Source organism: Melanaphis sacchari, unplaced genomic scaffold, assembly GCF_002803265.2.
Source record: "Melanaphis sacchari strain LSU unplaced genomic scaffold, SCAv2.0 Contig116_pilon_pilon, whole genome shotgun sequence".
Classification (NCBI taxonomy): domain Eukaryota; kingdom Metazoa; phylum Arthropoda; class Insecta; order Hemiptera; family Aphididae; genus Melanaphis; species Melanaphis sacchari.
The window spans coordinates 946,883-970,171 of record NW_020270453.1 but is presented as its reverse complement, the minus strand read 5'-3'; the positions used below and the strand labels follow the sequence as shown (position 1 = coordinate 970,171).

Sequence of the window (23,289 nt, the reverse complement as noted above, 5' to 3'; positions counted from 1 at the left end):
ACAATTATATAACTATATGGTTGTAAGACTATATAGTAGAGGTTGCAAATTAAACATAAGTACAAAGGATACCGTACTACCGTATGAACATTATTTACATTCAATGAAGTGGGTTTTTTTTAGAAATTTCATAAATAATTTGTATACTTTAAAATATATAATGGTTAGAATACTTGCTATTAAAAAATAAATGAATCTTCATTTGTATCTAGCATCAAGAATCTTAGTAAAAAAAAAAAGGAAAGAGTATCCACTTACAAGATACTTTATTTCTTTATTTAAAAATACCAGATACAAATGGATTTAAGATACGTCCAGTAGCATATTCAAAGGATGAGGATCAAGAAAAATGTTGGGTCTCCACCAAAAAAAAACCCTAGATCCACCGCTGGATACGTATCTTATATATTGCTCATATCTGGCAAATAGCTTATGTCTTTATATTGTCCACATGGCCTACAACATATATACTATAAATATTATTTTTTTCATTAACTATTTATAAACATAATTACGTAAAATGTATTGTGTAAAGCAAATGTTTAAAAAAAAAAAAAAAGTAAAATTCAAAATACCATAAAAATTGCCATCAAGTGTTAATACATTGAATTAAATATAAAATGTGTAATATAAACTTCACGTAATGTACCAATGTTACTAAAGTTGTAGTTTCTATACAGTTGCTGTAAGTACCGATAAATTTACAAGATTAATCAAAAATACCTAGGAAATTTTAAGCGCTTTAAAATCTACACAGAGTTAATAAAAAAAGTCCATAAAACAGTTGAATAACCATCATCCGAGTACATAATATAATAACATAAATATACCGAAACGTAACACTTGTGCAGTTATGCTTATTACAAAGCCTTCAGCCTATAACGCCTGTACAATAGCATGATATATATTTTTTATCCAACACTCATCATAATTCACACAAAATAGTAAGTACTAAGTAATTAAATCGTACATAATGCAAAATTGCAAAAGCTACAATTATTATACCTTGTGACTTGAACATTTGCCGATGATAATGATAATATTTGTGATTTTAGCTTATCAACTTTGATAAGCAAATACATGATTCGTAATCTCCATTAAACGAATAGTAATCACGAATTTTCCTATCACTATTCACCGGTCAAATGAAAAAATTTTTGAACTTCAAAGTTCTGACGTTCTGAGTTTCTGACTATGTGTTGAGTAATATGACCCGTTTTAGATTTGTCGATTCATGATTGCCGGTTAGTGTAAGTACATAAGTCATAAATATAATAGTGTTTATAAATAATTACCTGTGAGTTATATTTGATTTTAATTTTTAAAACAATTACTTAGATTCAGATATCAACTGTTTACTACAAGTATTAATTATCATCATTTTTTCAGACTCATTAAATCACTTCAATTCAAATGGGAGTTTGGTGTCAAATAAAAAATGTTGTGATTGGCGTGGCTATTGGACGCACAGTCATAGACACGTTTGGGTCTGTGGCTAGAGTTGATGGAATTTCTATGCAACCAACATTCAATCCAAATAACACGGCAGACTTTGTGTTTCTATCATATATTCCAGTGCGATTTGATTCTATTAAGCGCGGTGATATTATTGTGGCCTTATCACCTAGATGTCCAAATGAGACAATTATTAAACGTGTAACTGGTGTTGAAGGTGACATTGTAGTATTAAAAAAGAAAAATAGTAGTTCAGGGGAAAAAAAAGTTGTGCCTAAAGGATACTATTGGATTGAAGGTGATCATAAAGGCCATACATATGATTCTACTAGTTTTGGTCCGATTTCTAAAGGACTTGTTGTTGCTAAGGTTTCAGTTATAGTTTGGCCTCCCAGTAGATGGCAACTACTTCAGTCCCACCATAAATAAGGTAAAATAACATTTTATTTTCAGATAATTCCTTGTCAAAATATTAGTTACTCGTCAATTGATGATAGTTTTGTATTATTTAAATATTACTGGATAATTGATAATACATTACTCTGTATTTAGTTTATTCATAGAAACATTTAGTTATTTTACCTACATAAATATGTTCATTAAATTTCAATAGTATTATCTAGTTTTTAATGTTTATTTATCATTGTGATTTAAGTTTAAACTCAACATTATTTTAACAGAACATTGTTAAGTTTATTGTGTACTATTTAGATGGGTGTTTTTTAAATTTTATAGTAATATTCAATCTTGAAGACTATTATAAAGAAAGATTGAAGTCAAATTTCATTTATTTTAGCTGAATTGCAGTCGAGCTTAAGAAGTTAAAGATAATAAATTCTCAATTATCCACAGTCTTCCATAGAACTGAGTTATTTTAAGAAATACAAATTATGTTAATGCATGATAATAATATTACAAAGTATGTATAAAAAATCATTATGCTTTTATGAGTAATGTCATAATTTAATATAATACTAATAAAACATGTTAAATGTATTTTTGTGTTAATTTTTGTTATATTTCATCTTATATTTGATTATTCAAAGAATTTACTTTTCCGCGGTTTTTGCATCATCTAATTCTGCAAATAATGGAAAGTTTACTGTAATAATATAGAAATTGTGCTCAATCTAAATATTTTTTAAAACGGAAAGAAATAGTCATGAAATATATTATATTTTTAATAGTTTTAAAATAAAATCATTTAGCTTTATTTGAAAATATTGGTTGAGCTTTTTGATTCAAGTTAAGTGCAAGTCAAATTGGTAGTTTGTATAATGAGTATAATTTTACTATTTCCTATATGACCTAATATATAGGCTATACATGTCTTAATAGTTGAGTGGTCGAGCTATAAGGAATTTCAACTTTGATGGTTAATTTTCCCTTTTCTTCTGTAATTTATTCATTAAATTTAAATTAGACATGAATTTTACTTTAGATTTTTTCACACTAGATATTAGGTAAATAAATGTTTTTGGATTCTTCTATATTTCAATGCAGTTATCCAACATTATTTAGTTTAAAACAAAAACCTATTACTTTTTTTGTGGGATAAAATCAGTTTTGATAAATAGAATGAAAAATTACATTCTTGATCAACTCCTGAAAGAGTAAAAAACAACGCTCTGGATCAATCACAAAATGGTTTATTAGGATTTTTTTTTTGCATTATACATTACTATATATTTTAAGTGAGTAAAATAATATTGATCATCATATAAAATAATATGGTTGCAACACAACAGTATAATTAATACAAAATGATCAGTTCATAAAAATAACATGGCAAAATTTGGTGTAGTAAAATTGTTTACAATTGAAGGCATTTAAAAGTAAAATAGTATCGGTAAAAATACATAATAACATTAATAAAATAACTGTAAATGTTTAGGAATACAAAATAAAATTAGGGTTATGGATTTGTTTTAATTAGTCTTTTTAGGTATTACTTAATTTTTGTACAAATAACTTAATAGTAAAAAATAATATGCACAAAATTAAAATTGTGCAATTTAACAAGATAAAATTTCTGTTTTTATAATTAATTTGTTTAACTTAATCATATTAATAAATACAATTTTATGTTTAAAAATTCAAATCAATAAAATTGTCACACACTTGCACTAAAAACTAAACGCATATGAAAAGGCCAGCATAAGACCATATCATAAATATATATACAAATTGTTTGAACAATTAATGAAAAAAAAAACAATACATTATTATATTATACAATTAAATACTTAAAAAATAATAGTCCATGATCAAAGTCTTGGCATAAACTCATAATTATTTAGCTTTTTTGTGTACAACCCAACCGCCTGCGTACCAGTGTACGTACGCTCAAAATGACCAGTTCTACATAAACGGCCTAAGTAGTGTACGTTACCAAAATATCCAATTTATGTGAGTTTACGCCCAAACGGCTCTGGCATATCCTGTCAATATTGCGTTACAAATGTGATGCAATGCGATGACGAGCATCATTGTACTCCAAATGCAAACCCAGTCTAAGAATGGTTGGATTTTCTTCAATCAATTAGGTAAGTTCCATTTCTATCTTATTTCCCAATGATCTCTACTTCAATAAAAATTTGACTAAATGGACTATTCTTAAAAGGCTAATGAAATTGGTTTCCACATTACAACGCGTAATATGCTTTTTTTTTACTAATACTTAATCTAGCTTGTCTACTAACCGATCAGTAAGTCCAACATTTATCAAACTTAATGTTTCTAAATGTGTATTTTCCACTAATGCTTTGAATAGATTCTCAAACTTTTCACCAGAAATATTTTAAATGTTGTTCCAATTGAGATCTTTTTATATTATTTATTTATATACTAAGACTAAACTTTATTATTAAATTATAACATTGAAATATATTTTAATATTATATTTTTAAAAATACTGTCATGATTTTTTGTAATTATAGTGTATATATACAATTTTAGTACAAATATTTAAATGAAAATTATATTTTTTGGGTGCTCTAAGACAATGCATTCTTAGTATATACATTTTTTAGTAACAGATGATAGGATTTCAAAGGTGAAACTTTTATTTTGCATGTTTTCGTGTTTTCATTTTTAGGTAGGTAATTTTATTAATTTTTAGCTAATAAATTAAAATATTTTAATAACTTTTAATTTATAACTGGGAAATTCAAAATATTATATCAATAAATATTATTTCAATATATTTGCTTTAATAGTTTTTAGGTATTTTTCATTAATTTTAAATGTCGATATTACTTTTAATGAAGAGCAAGGAGGTTACCTGATATTATAATGAAAATAAAAATTTCACTAATTTGAATGAATTAAATTAGATTACATTTCTTATTTAAAATAATAATGTATATATTACTATAATTAAAAAGATTAAAAATCAAATTAAATAGTTAGAATATTTTTATCATAGTAAAAATGATAAATTTAATGTCATTAACGGTAATTAATAGTATTTGAGTAGAATACATATTATACTCTTCACATTAATATTTTATCTTAGCTTAAATACATCATAAGGAATACATATATTTTATGTTTAAAAAATAGTTTCAAGAGTATGTCAGTGCACTGTTAGTTTTCTCTCTGGCTCACGCGTAACACAGACTACACACATTCACACAGAAACATTTTTTGAGTAATCAGAGTAAAAACACATATTACAATAATTATAAAGGATAATATTTTGAGGGTTTAAAATATAGGTTTTATATTTTATTATTTTATTTGACCTAGTACTCAACTTTCAAAATAATAAATAAAATTTTAATTTAAATTGTGTTTCAAAATTGTTTTAAGATAAAATTTAAATAAATCGATATGTCATACCCTCAAAAATTTTATTCACTATATTTTTTGTTATGGGTGATGTTACTTTAAAATTACTTAAAAACGTGAAAAAACTGAAACAGATATGGGCTAGAGAGAAAAAAAACAGTGTTCTCAATAATAATAAAAAAAATGTTACATAACATTAATTATCAAAAACAAACATACAAACATAAATTATTATTACTTAATTATTTTGTTAAGAAATAAAATTATCTATAAATAAAAGTTAAACATTTTTATAAGCTTAATGTATAAAGGACAATATATTGAGTAAATAATAAACAATTCAATATATGATAGTAAGTTAAAGTTTACAATTTAACAATGTACAATTTTCATATAATAAAATATGAATAAAAATAAAATAAATTTAGACATTTCAATGCATGAGCTCAGTACCTTTAAATCCAGTCTCTTGTGGAGTGATGACTTCTGACTTATGTACTTTTTCTTCATGAAATTGGGCTAGTATCACTGAGAAAGGAAGAATATTAAGTTCTCCCAAAGTTATGTCATTCTTCACCAACTCTATTCCTTCAGCAGTTTTTAAATATTGGTGTGTAGGATAAACCTTAAACACTTCCATGATCTTTAATTTGAGGTCAAACACTGTATTATCAAAAGAGACGATGACAGGCTCAACCTTTGGTATTTGTTTTCGTTCACTCCTTCTTAATTCATTCGGAGATACCATATTGTTATTGGCTGTTGAAGTGGAAGCTATATTAAAATAACCGGTATTATTCTCACATACTGTAGTGTCTTGTTTGAATTTTTTTGAACAGTTGCCATTCTGATCTTCAATATCTTCTACTTCAATAAATATTTGCACATTATTATATTTTAATTTATTCATATTATTTTCTAGCAGTTTCTTCTGGCGGCATGTTTCACAAATTTCTGGGTTTGATGTTTTAAATTTGCGTTGAGCATCAAAGTATACAAATATTCCAAAATCAGCTTCATAACATTGTAAAAGCCATTTCCATTCTTTTTTTGTTATAATCTCCAATTTATTATGTTCATGTTTTGTTGGATTCAAACTTAACCCCGGATGGTAAATCAATTTATTGTGATCATCGCAAAGCAGCTCTTTATTTTTGATAAAATTAGGGATGTGCACATCTAATGGAGCTTTGACAAACTTACGGAAGGTTTCCAAAAATTTAGCAGAAATACATGCATATGGTGAAGATTCTCTTGAAAAAACACTTATATTTTTATTCCACAGTAAATCTCTTAAAAAGTAATTCTCTAACTTTGCTAGAGTTAAACGTGTATACTTGCATAACAAAGCCCGAATATGCTCATTCCTACATACCCGACACGATGTTGTAGTTTTAACAAACAATGATGCGTTTGGAAAATAGGTTTGGAATATATCCATCACTTCTTTTGGCACCAAAGTCTTTGAATACTTTTCAATAGTCAAATTTCCGTGTTCGCATATAATGTCATCATTGAATTTCCATGGCATATATGAGTTGTTCATAAAATATGCCTTTTCATAGTTAGTAATTAATAATAAATTGTCTTTGCACTCGACTTCTGTGTTTGACTTTTCACAAGCTTTATTATAGCATTTAAGTTTAATTATATCTTCTGCATCATAGGTCATATTTTCCTGTTTCATACCTCCATTAACTATTATTTCTTTGCATAAATTGCTAGATGGTTCACATACTGCAGACAATATTTCGTGATTAATTGGCAATTTTGTATTAAGGGGTATATCGCTAGAAATGAGAAATGATTGAAATGACTCAAAATACTTGCGCTGCCAACATTTAATGGTTTCATTGCCTACCCAATAACTTGTTTCTGTATTTTCACTATTTGTATCGTTAGTCTCGGACCAATTTTTTAAGATTTTAGTAATAGATTCATGTTGTTTATTAGTTAAAGTTTTTGTATAAGTTAGAGCACATTTGTTTCTAACACATACTAGACATAACGATGACTTTAACTTCAGTCTTGGACCACCTTGAAATGTATCATACAGTTTATCTGCTAAATCTGATCCAATATATTTGACTTCATATATTTTTTCGGGATCCAGTAAGTTATGTTTACATAATATTGTGTTGTTGTCTATTGCCTTGACATGCTCATTAGGATTAACTTTAAACAAATATTTTAGCCACTGCAAAGAAATAATATCACCATCTCCTTTAATACAACTACTTTTTATTTCATTAATTAAATTCAACATTTGTTCCACAAATACTTTACCTCGCTCACAGTCTAATATTTTATTTTCAAAATTGTTATCACAAGTGTTTACCAACTGAGTTAATCTTGGTAATAATTTGCGGGGGATTGATTTGGTTTTCAGAATTTCAGCCTTTATATCTTTCATGTAAACTAACATGTAAGCATCAGTAGATTGAAATTCTCCATTGTGATTTTTGATATTTTTCATTGATTTAGATTTTTTAAGCTCTTCATCAGTATACAAATTAAAACCTTTAATTGTGAGCTTATCCACTTGATCATCATTGAATTGGTACCATTTTTTTGTAGTTTCATCTTTGATCTGAGCAACATAATGACCACAATTAGCACTGGGGCCTTTATGGACAAGTACCGCATATAAGTTGTACTTATAATGTACTCTTGAAGTTGCTTTATCAGGTAAATTTATATATTGTGCCATGTCTAATGTTTGTGGGAATTTTATAATTGTGTTTAATTTTATTTTTTGCATTGATTTTCTATTATAGACAAACCGCATTAATTGAAAATTTAATACTGAAGGTAATTCAGTCAAATACATTTGACGCACAGCATTTTGTTTTCCTTCACACTGGCTACAATAATATTTGTCATCTCCAGTAAGAAGTTCTTCTTTTAAATAATTTTTCAAACTGCTATTTAAAGTTTGATGACCTTCAATGTTTAAACTTAGATCTCTAAATGTCGAATAACTTGCAGATTCAGTTCTACACGTCAAGCATGTAATTACACTCCGATATCCACCTAAAAAATTGTTGTTCACCATTTTTCTAACATACGGGTTTGTTTGATTTTCAAATTTCTTCTCCAATGTTGTTAATAACAAATTAGAAAACTCTTCTGCATCCTGTTCTATGCTTGCATCTATTTTTAGAGATTTTATGAAAGCTTCTGGATTAATTGTTTTTTGTTTTCCAAATTGCATTAATGCAAATACTAATTGCAATTGACCTACACAAGTAATTGGTTCATATCCATTTTCAATGAAAAGAGTTGGGTTATGTTTTTCAGTTTCATCTTCCATAGGATTCCAGTTCAATATGGCATTTCTTATGTTTAGGTTATGGAACCATAACTGGAGCAAACTGTTAATATAACAGGTTGCTCCTAAATTTTTCAAACCACAGAAAGTATTTGTTTCTCGATATTCTAATCCTGAGACTTCAACTGAAGAGACCTTGTTTTGAAGCCAACGTTGTTCACCTAATCCAGATAGGCAGAATGGATTGTTGCTACAATTACGATGGTTAGACAGAGGTTTACATTTGGGATGTCCTAAGAAAAACGCTCTACTAATATGACTATCATTTATGTTATCAGGATGAGTGTCTTCAGCCCATGACCACTGTTTCTTTTTTTCTAGGCTCTTCTTCTTATTACGCATGTTGAACATTCGTTTTTTAGTTAACCAATCAGTTTATGAACATATATCCTTTTAAATACTTGTGAGTTTTTTGCTAAAATAATAAAAATAAATAATATATTGAATAGGTTTTATAAATAATTAATACAAATAAAGCAACCAAGATACTAAACTTAAAGCGACCTTTAATTAGGTACTCAATATTAATACCACAATTAAAAACATTCATCCTAAATTCAATATTAAAATTTTGAAAATTTTATTTTCTTAAAGAAAGTAATTGATATAATGTAAATTATTTATATATTTAATTACTTAGATTCATATTAAAATAGTTTGAAAAGGGATTGTATCGTTGATTGTTAATTAATATGGAATGGCTCAATTTGAATGATATGAAATTAGTTTGTACCATAGTTTTAATTAATACTATTTATTGAAAACCCGTTTACATTTTTAGAACTTATTATTTACATAATTTTAAATATTTTATTTTATTTATTTCAAAAATTTACCTAATTTACAAAATAAAAATTAAGTAATTAATATATTTAAATAAATTATATTAAAAGATCAAAATAATCCATGTAAAATATGTTTTATTATAAAGTCAAATGTATTTTTATTAACCTAATTTTGTTAGAAAATAACTTATAACTATTATTATGTTGATGAATATTGTTAGTTACTTATAAATTATAATTTAAATCATACAAATATCATATACCAAAGCAGTCAAAACCTCAACTTTGAATATAGCTAAAAAATTATTAAAATTTTATGAAACTCATTGATTAAAATAATACAATTTTGAATTGGTTAGCTTATTATTTTAAGACTTATAGAAATAATAGTTTTAAATATTTAGTAAAATTAAGTATTTTTCTCACAAAGTGACATTTACAGAGTTTAAAAAGAAATATGTTATTATTAAGTACCTATAATTAATGTAACAAATAAAAGACATAATTAAGTCAATGAGATTAGTTTTTATAAGATTTAAAAATTTAATGTTTATTGGGTGTGCTCATAAGCATATTGTATCTATATCCTTGGAAAAACAATGTATTTGAGTCTTCATATCTATGTACTCTGCATCATATCAAATATCCACAAAACGGTTTGAAGACATTATTATATTTCAATTATGAATTAATAAAAATAAATTAAGTTATTATCAACATTAAAATAATACTGTTACATAGAAAAATCAAATTATTGGGTATCCATTTCTAAATTTAATAGTTTATTTATTTAAACAATGTTATACATAAATTAAACAGCAAGATCCCACTCACATAGAAAAATATATAATAATATTTAATGGTATGTATTTGTTTCATATCAAGCGTGTTTTTTAAATTTTATTTTAAGAAAATACTACACTTGCATGTATCCTATAAGCATATAACTAGAGCACAGATTTCTATGCAATTGCATATTTTTTTCCTTTTTACTTTTTTAGATTTTTGTCAGTTATCTTCATAAATCATAAAAATTTAAATCTAATGGTGAAATTTAATTAATATCTTTCTGTATATTTTTACAATATTTGAAATATATTGCGTATTAAGACGAAACATTTTTATATACTTAGTTTATTTAAGTAATTATTTATTGTAAGTTGTTTAGTTTGCAAATTGTATATAAATAAAAAAAAATTCATTGCATATTTTTTATAATTTTTACTGCATATTTTGATACTTTTTAGTGCATAAAAATCTGTGCTCTTCATATAATATAGCAAATGTTGCATTGTTAGCTTTCATATTAAAGTAAATTTACCTAAAAAAAAAAAAAATGGTCTGAGGTAAGAACAAGATACGAGTATATATAATATTAGTTATTACAAATTGCATTTACTCATATCTAACTTAAAAATTTAAATATTAAAAAAAATACCAAAACTTAAAACATTATAGTATTAAAGCTAAAAACACATAATAGGTTCTATTGAATGCATAAATTTGTTATGTTGGCATGATGGAGAAAACACTTGTAGATTTAGTTTCCTTTTTAAAATATACAGTATACTATATACTATATCAGTGGTCTTCAACCTTTTTGAACTCGCGACCCACTCTTTTAGGCCTTTATTTTTCACGACCCACGTAAGCTTGATAAAAAAGAACAAATTGCTTATGTAGAATCATACCAGTGTAATATGAAACATTACACTTGATATCCATTATGATTATAATACAATAATATTATTATTATTTTTTTACCTTATATATAATTTTATAAATCTAATTTTTATTTAAAAAAAAGACTCGTCGCGACCCAATTTTAAGGATTATGATACCCAAAAATGGGTCGTGACCCACCGGTTGAAGACCACTGTACTATATTATAACAATTGATAGTAAAATCATTTTATTTAAAGAAAGTTGGTGGGTTTAAGCTTAAAATATTTGTGTATATAAGTTAAAGTTATACATTGTAGTTATTGTTGACAACCTATATAATACATACTATCTTTAATTTTTAATGATGAATGATGATAAAAAAATTAAAAATTTTATTACTTAAATTACCTGTATTTATGAAGTAGGATTTACTGATTAATATGTTGATACTGCTGATAGAGTAAAAAAGTTAATGGCATACTTGAAGACCCCTATTTTTGTACTTTGAAAAGTTGTGTAATATTATTTCTATTTTCTTCATATTTTAAGAACAAAGTAACAACAATAAATAATAGATGTAGTATCACTAAAAATAAAACATAAAATATAATTATTATTAATCAATCATTACTATGATTAATTATTAAATAGCCATAACATTATTTTAAATACTTTTTTGTAATACCTATTATTTTTATCAATGTAAGTTTGTAATTTATTGAATTAATTTATGGAACTTGAATTTATTAACACCAATATATAATGATCTTTTAATGCATATTTAACAATTTACTCTTGACTAAACTATTTTTATTTATGAAATAATATTAATACCAAAAATACATAAAAGAAAACCATTAAACAAATCTAAAATAAAAAATTAAAATATTATTTCTAATATAGAATACTGTTGTATAAATAAACCTATTAATGATGAAAATTTAAGAAGTTATACATATGAAATTTTTAAAAATTAGGGAATCGACTCTTCCAATTTAGATTTTATTGATTATTAGGGTTTTAAATGAATCAAAATCGGATAAGTTCCAAAGAATTCAAAATTGGGGTAAATAAAATGGAAATAAATAAAATATCAATTATTGGTACCAAAAAGAATTGAAATTGACAACCAACAGCTATTTTAGAACTGAAAATCAACTTATAAACATTTTAACACAAAATAATGAAAAATATTTTTTATTGAGTCAATTTTAATTTTGAAAATTATAGTATGAATGTACTATTCATGTGGTACTGCAGTCATTAAAATAAATAAGCAATAGAAAAATGTTAATAACTAATTCACACAATTTTAAAAATAAATAGTTTTAGGTATAAGAATATTCACGACTCATCATATTGTATATATTCAATTCGTTATTTAGTACACGATCGTCATGATGACGAATAATTATAAAATGAAACACCATGTTATGTAGCCATCTCTGTATAAATGCTCAATGAACGCAACAAAAATATTGAAGTTTAACAAATATCGATTAATTTATAATGTGTTATTTTAATGGCCAGAACATAAGCAATAAAAATCAATATATTAAACTATACGCTATGAGAATTTTTTTTACTGTTATCAGAAGCTGTCGTTCTCTTAAAAACTATCGTATTCCAGTCCATTTCGATTAACTACTAAGAAAACGCTACTCTTATCAGTTATTAATCCCGATTTCAACTTACCTTAATGACATCAGTTCGATTTTCTCCAGCTGTGAACTTTTTAAACGTCAACAATAATTTATTGGCGATCCGTATGGTGATTGCTCGTAAGAGGAACAGTATATCGACAATAAAATATATGTATAGAATTTTACGTAGGTATGAGATAGGTTCACAAACACACACACGATCGACGAATTGAGTAGCTCGTCTTGCTCAGCTATACGCGTTTCCGGTTTCAAAACACTAAGGTTTCACAAACGCGGATAAACAGACTTCAGACAAGGGCCGATTAGGAACGAACCGCCTGGGAATGTACACAGATTAGTGACCAAAACTGCACACGATCGATGGACTCGCGGTGACGACTAAACGCTACGACAGAACACGAACGTCGAACAACGCTCGACGACAAGTAAAAAATGGTACGCGTGCGTACACACATGCTCTCTCATCACCGCTAGAACTAAAATAATCTTTCACGCCCCGGGCGCATGCGCAGCACACGACGCTTCGTTCAATGGCAGTGGTCCGTGGGGACGCCATCAGCCCACCACGCTCTTCCACCCGTCGGTGCTTCATCATCTCTCGTAAACACGAACAACGCAGGCGATGATGCCTGTTGGCCTGTTGGTGCCGGAGCCCCACCCTCCGCCACTTGTAAACGCATCGATACCGGAAAACCAGGTTGAATCGATCGAGAACACAATAATTTGTCTCTGTACGTCTTTGGACTTTTGTAAAGTCTTTTGAGACATATTTTTTTTTTTTCGGAGACATTCACTGTAAGCTTACGGGCGGGCTACGAGGTGTACGGTGTACCCGCGCAAGAGTAGGAGCCAGAGAATCACTATACGAAATTCTGTAGACGCCGTACATGTGGTTCGCCTGATTTACCAATCATCCATGTAGTATTATATCCAAACATCCAGTCCAGTCATGCATTGGAGGGTGTACGGGGAGATTAAATGGCGTACACCCATCATTAGGTTATCATTCATAACGTATACATTTTGAGAAATAACTGATACGCAGGTAAACGTCCGTATACGTGCGTAGGTACGTAGATACACACGTCGACTTGTACACATACACTGTACACGCATAATAGGTAATAATAAATAATAATTTATTTTATGGGATCCGAGTATAAATGCTGAAATACTAACGACCGATAGATACTTGCACAATACTTACTCGAGCTATCTGCGTACTATTATATTATGTACGATACCCGCATAGATTATCTATGGGATGACAGAGCCACCGCGTTCGGTTATTGATAGCGGTTGTGACGCGGTTATTGGCTGTAGGTACTCATTTTGGGACGTAAAATAGTTTATCATAGACTTCCTATATCTTGAACATATCCAACAATAATTAGTAACTTTTTGACAACTAATTTGTACCACGAGATAGTAGGTATGAAAGGTTAAATGGATTTTTAAAGATAAATTTCGAGCGAAGCGAAAAAAAATTATTATTTATAATCTTCAGGAAATGCGTATATCCATAAATTTATTTACCAATACACCACTGATTATATCCTAATAAATAATAACATCATGAACGATAACAGTATATTTGATAGCCAATAGATATTTCGCGTAATATACGTATATATATTTATATGTGAAACGCTTGTTTTATAACTTAAAACGTTTTTGAAAACGATTTTCTTTTATTGCTTTAAGTCATTATACAAAATAAATTCTAAGGAAAAAAATAATATAGATTTTACTATAGATATATGTTATTATTTTTGAGTTTTACTTTTTAGAACGTCGACATATATTTTTTCGACATTAATCGATTTTCAGACGAGTAGTTGCAGTAGTAGCAGGTAATAACGATAATAAGTATTGAACCAATAAATGTTTCGATGTTCGGGCATGCGATGTATGTGTATGTGTAATAGAAGTGAACCAATTTTACGGGTATTTGCGCCATTAAACACCGCTAATTAAAACATTAAATACTTAAAACTTATAAAGTATTAATTGTCCAAGATTAAATTTTTTTATATTGTAATAGATACTCCGAAAAATATTCTGCTATGCAATAAGGAATTAAAAATCTATATTATGCTGTCATCAAAAAATAAATAAAAAACATACTTAAAAATGATAATGATATTTTAATTGTTAAAAAAATGTTATTGTGTACAATGATTTTAATTACATAAAAAAATATATATATATATAAGTATTTTATGTATTATGTATACCATCGTCCATCGCTTTATTATATTTATAAATGTATAATACAAATTGTATAACCTGTATATATTTTTAATTCTAAAAGAAACTCTATTATGATAGCAACAATAAAATATCTAAAAAAAAAAAGAAAAGAAGTAGAACAGATCTGCAAACTTTACAATAATTATTGTCCAACGAGGTTGTTCGAATCATAAGATTATACAATAAACGTATCAATATTTTCTAGTCTTTTACGAAACACATAAAAACCAATTTTTACAAAAATTGATGCGCGCTGAAAGAAACTTAAATCAATAAGTAATGTTATTGTTATTTTATATGCCCGTATAAGAATTATATAGGTACACAAAAATGAGCGATTTCTATTGTGCCGCGGTATTGCGGCCCGCATGTGCACTGCTATTACCTATATACTTTATTATAATGTACGTCATGTACCCAATTATACAAATACCTATATGTATTTAAACATTTTTAATGTATCTATTACATTAAGATATTGGTTATTTTTAATTTTTTCCAAAAAAATGTAAGTACACGAATTAAAAAATTTTTATTTTCGGTACTAAAAAATAATAAAATTTTTTTTACTGTACTTGTTACATGATTTTGTATAAATTATGTATATAATTAAAAATATATTAATTACAACAAAAGTAATTACTTATTTTATATATTTTCAGTCGTCAGGTCTTTCTGTTACATACTGCAGTATATATGTCGTAATCACTTAATGAATTTGATCTTTTCATAAAAAGATGACCATTTCATGAAATGGAAACGGATTTTTTACACTTCATGAAATTCGAAAATATTTCACAATATGGTCACTTTTTCATGAAATGGTCACTCTAATTTAATATCGTGTAATTTTTTCACAATGTGGTCGTTCACTTTGTGTATTGAAAATTGAAATACAATATTTATTATACACGTAAATGTACAAGCTTTGATAAACATAAATGTAAGTTATTTTTATCTAAAGTTAACTGAAGTTATTATATAGGTATTACATAATATATTTATATCTATTATAGCTATATTTTATAAATATTTTTAGATAATTATTTTATTTTATAAATACATTTTTAAAAATAATTTTAGCGTTTAAAACTTTGAATTAGGTTAAATCATTGATTTTTAAACAATTTTCAAAGTTTGTTAAAATTCAAATTTATTTCTTTCTAATCAGTGTTAATGCTTGATAGGTTGCTTGTTTTATACTATAATGCACTAAATGATAACAATAATTTGTCTTAATATCAAAATTGTATTGTACATATTTCAAATACCTCCACATTCATTAAAATTAATTTTATTTTGGTCTTTCAAAAGTAATGAATTTACTTTTAAATTTAGTTTACCATACGATACATATCTTGATGGCTCACTTAAACTATGTATTTTTCATACTATACTGTTTTTACTTATTGAACAAAAACATATCACATACATCTACTATCTAGTTAAAAATTAAAAATTGTATAGGTACAATAGGTAGGTAAATTTTATGTAATGTATTTTACTTATGTTCTGTAAATATAGTGTAACTATAATGTGATCTATCGACCTATCATTTATATAATTATTACTATACAATTTATAGTGCATAGCTTAGTTTATCAAAGCTTGTACATTTACGTGTATAATAAATATTGTATTTCAATTTTTAGTACACAAAGTGAACGACCACATTGTGAAAAAAATTACACGATGTTAAATTAGAGTGACCATTTTATGAAAAAGTGACCATATTGTGAAATATTTTCGAATTTCACGAAGTGTAAAAAATCCGTTTCCATTTCATGAAATGGTCATCTTTTCATGAAAAGATTAATTTCATCAAGTGGCTACGACATATATATATATTACTGTAGTTATAAGAAAAAACATAATATTATAATTAATAGATACAATAATAACTCAAATACTGATTAGGGTGATTATTTTTATAAAATTAAATAAACCGTTATATTTCATAATAATGAATTTATACCTGTTATGCACGAGTATGAATGAATTTATCAATTTTTTATTGAAGTAACCGTCAACAATTTTTTTCATTTATATTTCTTCTATTTCAAAATTTTCGTGTTAACTGATTTTGTTTTTGTTTAGTCGTCAATTATAAAATACATGAGATATTAAATTTTTATATTTAATATATGTGAACACAATCATGTATTAGAATGTGATTAAATGAATTTTGAGCAATAGTTTTGAATGAAACGATTAATGTTTATTGTTAATTGTTTGTCTTCATTCCAATTATTAAAAACAATAACCATATTTTCGGATTTAATTTAGACATATCATTAATAAAATTATTAACAAACAATAATTTTTCTAGTCTCTCGTTATTAATTTTCAGTAAAAGTTTTTAATAATACCGCATTACAACGTCAGTCAATACATATTTCTTCTAATGCTTATTCATTACTATTGTATATACCTACGTTTTTTTATAGTATGAAACGTGAAATTTAAATGATATTATTACGATTTTGTCATAATATGATTTATGTGATTTTTTTTAGTATAAGTCTTCTAAAGGGGGCCTAGGTTAATTTGAAGAGAAACTAATTTTAAACAATATTCAAACAATTTTTCTATGAAAGGTGGTTAGTCTCAGTCGCCGGTCGGACTTTAAAATAATTTTAATATTTAAATAATAATAGACCGATAATAGAATTAGACGATACGGTGAAATCATTCTGTACTTTTACACAATCAAGGTGCACACGAGGCCGTGTGACAAACTGTTTCGCCAATCGTGTGCATGCGACTCGCCTACTGACTGCAGTATTGTATAAGGGGCGGTTTTTGGAAGGGGACTGCAGCGGTCGACCGGAGAACCACTTTTAGCGGACATAATATATATGTATATGTTTAATTCGAGAATATAGTGCATTGTTTATTCTGTATTTAATTTGCACAAAAATTGCTACAATGTCCTTTAATCTATATAATTAGATATTTTGAAAAATATTTTTCTACAGAAAGTTTTTAAACTCCACAAATGAAAAAAGCATTTATGATTTTAATACTGTAATTTACCATTTAGGCCCGTTTCACATGGACATATATCGTACGCAATGTATTGCACGCGTGTGTTTTTAGTTTACAATTTTATTATTCATACGCGCCACTCCGACGATAGCGTGTTCCGCTGGTATGGCGCGTATGAACTTTTTTAATGTTAACTAAAAACGCGCGAGTACGATAACGAATTATTATTTATATTTCTCATTTCCTGTCAATTAAATGCGAAGACCAATCGTCATTTATAATTCTCTATTATTGTAAAATATTCGATATAGCACTATAAGTTGATCAACGTTTTAAAATATATCATACAAAACAAAATAATTGGTTGTGATCATTATTATATTTCATTTTTGTATGTAAAAATATTTTCCTTTTTTAGTTATTCAGTATGAATATACGAATACATAACATACTTATTTTGCTAGTCCACTTTTTTTTCTCTTAAAAACAGTATATTTTAATAAAATAATTACACGAATAGAATAATTTACTATATTGTTCGTTGATTATTTCAAAATATGTATTAAATAAAATCTGATTTTTAAATAGGTTTTTGTTTTTTAAAATCAGTTGAATATCAACAAGAAAATAAATTTTTGAAAAAGTTAAAACAGTTCATCCTCTAAATAAAATTCCCGCCAAAATCCGTAGTCCATAATAATAATATTGACATCACACAATGGGTTATGCGCATGATTTGTCTCGAATATGTTAATATACTCGTTGATCGTAATATGTACAATGTGTAACGTTTTGTAAGGATAAGTTGCATGTCATTCGGGCATAATGGTATACGTGTGTAGGACCGCGGTGAAGGTTGGTGGTCCACCGCGAACATCTGCGTTGTCGGCCAGGTAGGTTATAGGGCTTTGTCGGTGAGATGAGCTGTAACATAAAATTTTAGTCCTTTGTGTATTACAGTGGCGGATTTTTGACATTTTTAGGAGAGGGTCGTGAAAATTAATATGTATTTCAAAGGTATCGTATAAAAAAAGGTGTATTTACTGTATTTCCAATTTTACAAAATAAAATCGACTCTTCTTTTACATAGTTTAGTCAATACTGCATAAACTGTTTAACAGTTTTTATTCCTATGAATCAACATCATTGACAAGGTAATGTTACGAATATCCGTGCTACCGCGAGTGACTACGTGTCCATAATAAACAAAATTTGTATGTCTTTTAACAGTATGAAACAATGATAAAGTGATATAATAACTGTCTCCTCTAAAAGAAAATATTGTGTATTTTTATACATACACTGAAATATGCGAAGAAATAAGAAATTCGTTAACATAATCTGCACAGCAATCAATTACTGAAAATGTAGAAATTGTAGACTGTTAATAATTAAACATATTATTATTAGAAATATTTAATGCATTGTGACTATAGTATACAGCAGGGATGGGCAACTGGCGGCCCGCGTACCTTTTTTATCTGGCCCACGCTACATTTTCAAATTACTTCATATAATTTTAGTGTATATCTGTATTTTATTTTATTTTATTACATTTTTCGATAAAATGTGGATAAAAATTCTTATCTAGTTTTAAACCGAAACTAAATTATTAAATCGTTTAACAGATGAAACCTTGGGACATTTACTAAGAGTTTCAACTATAAAAATAGAAGTGGATTTTACTAAATTGTCTATTGAAAAACCTCATTCTCAAGTATCACATTAAATAATAATTGTAAATATAAATAAATAAAGATAAAAAAATTAATGTTAGTATACTTGAAGGACCTATTTTTTTTCTGCTTTCTCCTATGCACTGCGGACGGCTAGACTTTAAAGTACTTAAAAGTGGCCCGCTAGTTACTTTGAGTTGCCCATCTCTGGTATACTACACACACCGGCTTCGGCAAGTATAAGTACTCTCTATTGTAGCATACACAAGAACAAATAGGATAGTTAGGTAAACTATTGAAAAATTTATGAAAATATTAAATATTATATTTTTACAAATTATTTCAGTGTATTTATACTGTATAAAATATATCGATGTCTGGGGTCCAGATCCCATCGATCACCCTACCTGTAATTCCGCCACTGTTGTATTATAATGACGGAACGTAACGTGTGACAAAAATATGAACTACAATTAAAAACATCCTTCGATTAGAACAAAGAAGAAAACGATTTCAAGATCCAAACATGCGATACGACCATATAATTGTTGATCCGCCTACACTATGCGTATTGTGACTATTGTGTATTGTGATGATTTCAACGAAAGAGACGTCATTATATTATACATTATATATTTATATACGGGACACTGGGAAAAATTAAGAAAAGAATTAGGTATCTAGTACAAAAAGTAGTTGCTTATAATAATAAATACTATATTTATATTTTGCTCATGAAATGTCATTCCACCTTTTGTTCGCTCTTTAAGTTGTACTATAATTTAATAAGTTTATTATATAAATGATGTATTGATATATGATTTAAATTAATTAAATATTTCTCTTTGGATACATTTCTATTATCTATACTCATGTTAAACTATTTAAATATTTACCGTAAAATAATAATATAATATATAGCATATGGGTTCAGGGAAACCTGGTTTAATGGACAAAATAACTTAAGTCTCAGCAAAAAGATATGTATTCCAATGTATTTCGACCTGTCAATAACGGACTCTTTGTATTACGAACACGGACACTAATATTTTACTCTGGTAATTTTATAACAGACAGAATCATAGTTAAAATCCAAATGTAATATCATGTGTTATTCATTTGTAATATGTGTATATATATATATATATATATATATATATAAACTACGAAACAGTGTCAATACGGAGCGTAATTAAGTATATCTACGTAAAAACACAGTTTACGACAAATTACATTATCGTCGATTACGATAACGTTAATTACGAGTAGGTATCTGTTAAATTTACGAAGTTGAGATAAATTTCTGAAATTCTGAAATTAAGATGTTTGAAAATTATTCAGAAGCTCGTGAAGAACTAATTCGTTGGAAGGAGTTTTATTTGAATAAAGATGATGAAAAACGGTTTTCATACATGAGAAAATTAATTACCCATCCATTATGAGTTGGAAATGACCGAATCCAAGTTCAAAACACAAACTTTAATACTATAATTTTTAAAAATATTAAAATTAAATTTATAATGTATATGAGTATATATGTACATTGTACTTATTATATAATAATAATGATAAAGAATATAATAATATATACAATATTAATAATTAATATATAATATACGTACAAAATCTTTAATTTTTATAAAAAAGTTATGTTTTTAGATTAATTTTACATTTAAAACACAGAAGCCTATAACAGGAAATTATTTTGTCCCCGTCACTGTCCGTTATACACAGGTTTCATTGTATTAATACTTCTAATAGATGTGTATTTATTACAAAAATTTCAATTTATGTAAATATTTTAAAAAATTAGCCATTGTTGTACTCCTGATACTTGTAAATCTATAAAAAAAATGTATACATCTTTGTATTATTTTTTGATATTTGACAGTTTTATATTATATTTAAAATATAATTTCTGGATTTTTTTTTTTTTATTTCGGTACCTTTTTATTGCGATTACCTGCAGTATATATTATATATTATTCTGAAACTTCAGTGTGTATGTCATATAAATGCTTATACGTTTTACACTTATATGCAAGACGCAAGTATATAACTAAACGCAAAAGTGATCTTTTATTTTATAACAATGAATAAACCCGTCTAATACCAATGATAATGTTATATGTATAATAATATATTATCACACCATATTCTTTAGATGTTGTTGGAGTACTAAGTGACTACCGTATATATGTGTGTGTTAGCCATAGAGTATTTGACCCTCTTTTACCTTTGTATGTTTATTTGTAATTTTTGAACAGCATTTTATTTTATATTTCATTTGTAATAAATTCAACTCGAACCCACAGTAGGATTGTAAACATCACATTTGGTTAGGTATCAGTGTATTGAACAACTGAACGGAAACGTACATCATTAATAATATATTATAAAGATCAGTTTTGTTGATCACTATTGTACTTTAAATATATTAAACTGTCGAATACTAAGAAAATGTTTCTTATTTATAGTGTTAATAGGCACTTACTAAAAATCCATTATACAGAGTATAGGTATAGGCCGTTATATGAACCTTTTTCGCACAACAATAATGTAAACGTGTAAAGGTCATAATGATTAATGTCGTTTACATTTGTGTAATGTAAAAACGAATATCCTGTCAAATATAAGAGGATGGAATATGGGTCACTATATATTATGTTACGGGCAAAAGCCGAAATCGGGCAAACCTAGTTATGACCAACATAATTTGGGCAAAACCGCCAAAACCGTATACTGACTTACATCGTAAGGACAAAACCGTAGAGTTTTAAATACGTTCGCTAATATTATAAACAAATTTAATAATTATAAAATAAGTATTATTTTACAAATATAATTAAATAAATTTAATTAATATATTTAAACCTCACTTGAGTCAAACTGTAGCGTTTTAAATTGTGTGTAGTTCTAATATGTGTAAAAACAAATAAACAAAAATATTATTTTTTTATTATTATATTCAATTATATCTGTACAATATTTTTTATTAATTATTTATTTTAACATTATAGAGAACCTAATACTATTATATGTTTATTTTTATACGAGTACTTAATATCATTATATTTTTATTATTATTTAAGTGTATTTAATTATATCTGTACAATATTTTATGATTATTATTTTTTTTGTATTTAATATTAGTGGTTATTTAAAACGCTACAGTGACTCAAGTGAGGTTTAAATATATTAATTTTATATATTTGTACAATAATACTTATTTTATAATTATTAAATTTGTTTATAATATTAGCGAACGTATTTAAAACTCTACGGTTTTGTCCTTACGATGAAAGTCAGTATACGGTTTTGCCCAAATGATGTTGGTCATAACTAGGTTTGCCCGGTCAAAAGCCGAAATATGACATTTTGCCCAAGGATTGTGGGCAATTCGCGTTTTGCCCGGGTATTTCTGAGGTTTGCCCGATTTCGGCTTTTGCCCGTAACATATATAATGAACACAATACATTAGTTCCATGAAATATTCGATTAATCAGCATTACCATATTGGAATTTTTATACCCAACTTGACTGAGATTATGTACTACTTTATACAAGAAAATAAAAATATTTTGTACTCCTCTTCGAATACAAGGAAATTCGTCTTAGCTATATGTGTACTGAAGAAATGTTTTATTAACACTTTCTTTTGCTAACATTTGATCAAGTAC

At 26.8% G+C, this 23,289-nt stretch overlaps 2 protein-coding genes across 5 annotated transcripts; one reads left to right on the top strand and one right to left on the bottom strand.

The window, feature by feature from the left end:
• Positions 1 to 1,112: 1,112 nt before the first annotated feature.
• LOC112603973 (mitochondrial inner membrane protease subunit 2) lies at positions 1,113 to 2,394 on the top strand. 4 transcript variants are annotated; one of them, XM_025352813.1, is made up of 3 exons: positions 1,113 to 1,244; positions 1,390 to 1,885; positions 2,252 to 2,393. In XM_025352813.1, exon 2 carries the CDS (start codon positions 1,414 to 1,416, stop codon positions 1,882 to 1,884), a length of 471 nt encoding a protein of 156 aa, XP_025208598.1. In that variant the 5' UTR covers positions 1,113 to 1,244; positions 1,390 to 1,413; the 3' UTR covers position 1,885; positions 2,252 to 2,393. The 4 variants fall into 4 exon arrangements, with proteins under 4 accessions (XP_025208598.1, XP_025208599.1, XP_025208597.1 ...); XM_025352814.1 differs by having other exon boundaries at positions 1,113 to 1,297; XM_025352812.1 differs by having other exon boundaries at positions 1,114 to 1,250; positions 2,191 to 2,394.
• Positions 2,395 to 5,610: 3,216 nt separating this feature from the next.
• On the bottom strand, positions 5,611 to 11,595 carry LOC112603985 (ubiquitin carboxyl-terminal hydrolase 48-like). The gene is made up of 2 exons (XM_025352828.1): positions 11,437 to 11,595; positions 5,611 to 8,993 (listed from the first exon to the last, which is right to left on the bottom strand). The coding sequence occupies exon 2, from the start codon at positions 8,927 to 8,929 to the stop codon at positions 5,681 to 5,683; it is 3,249 nt and encodes a 1,082-aa protein (XP_025208613.1). The 5' UTR covers positions 8,930 to 8,993; positions 11,437 to 11,595; the 3' UTR covers positions 5,611 to 5,680.
• Positions 11,596 to 23,289: the final 11,694 nt, after the last annotated feature.

What these genes read in the sequence shown, in the direction of transcription:
- LOC112603973 (XM_025352812.1), top strand. Translation starts at nt 1,414, where the DNA reads ATGGGAGTTTGGTGTCAAATAAAAAATGTTGTGATTGGCGTGGCTATT.
- LOC112603985 (XM_025352828.1), bottom strand. Translation starts at nt 8,929, where the DNA reads ATGTTCAACATGCGTAATAAGAAGAAGAGCCTAGAAAAAAAGAAACAG.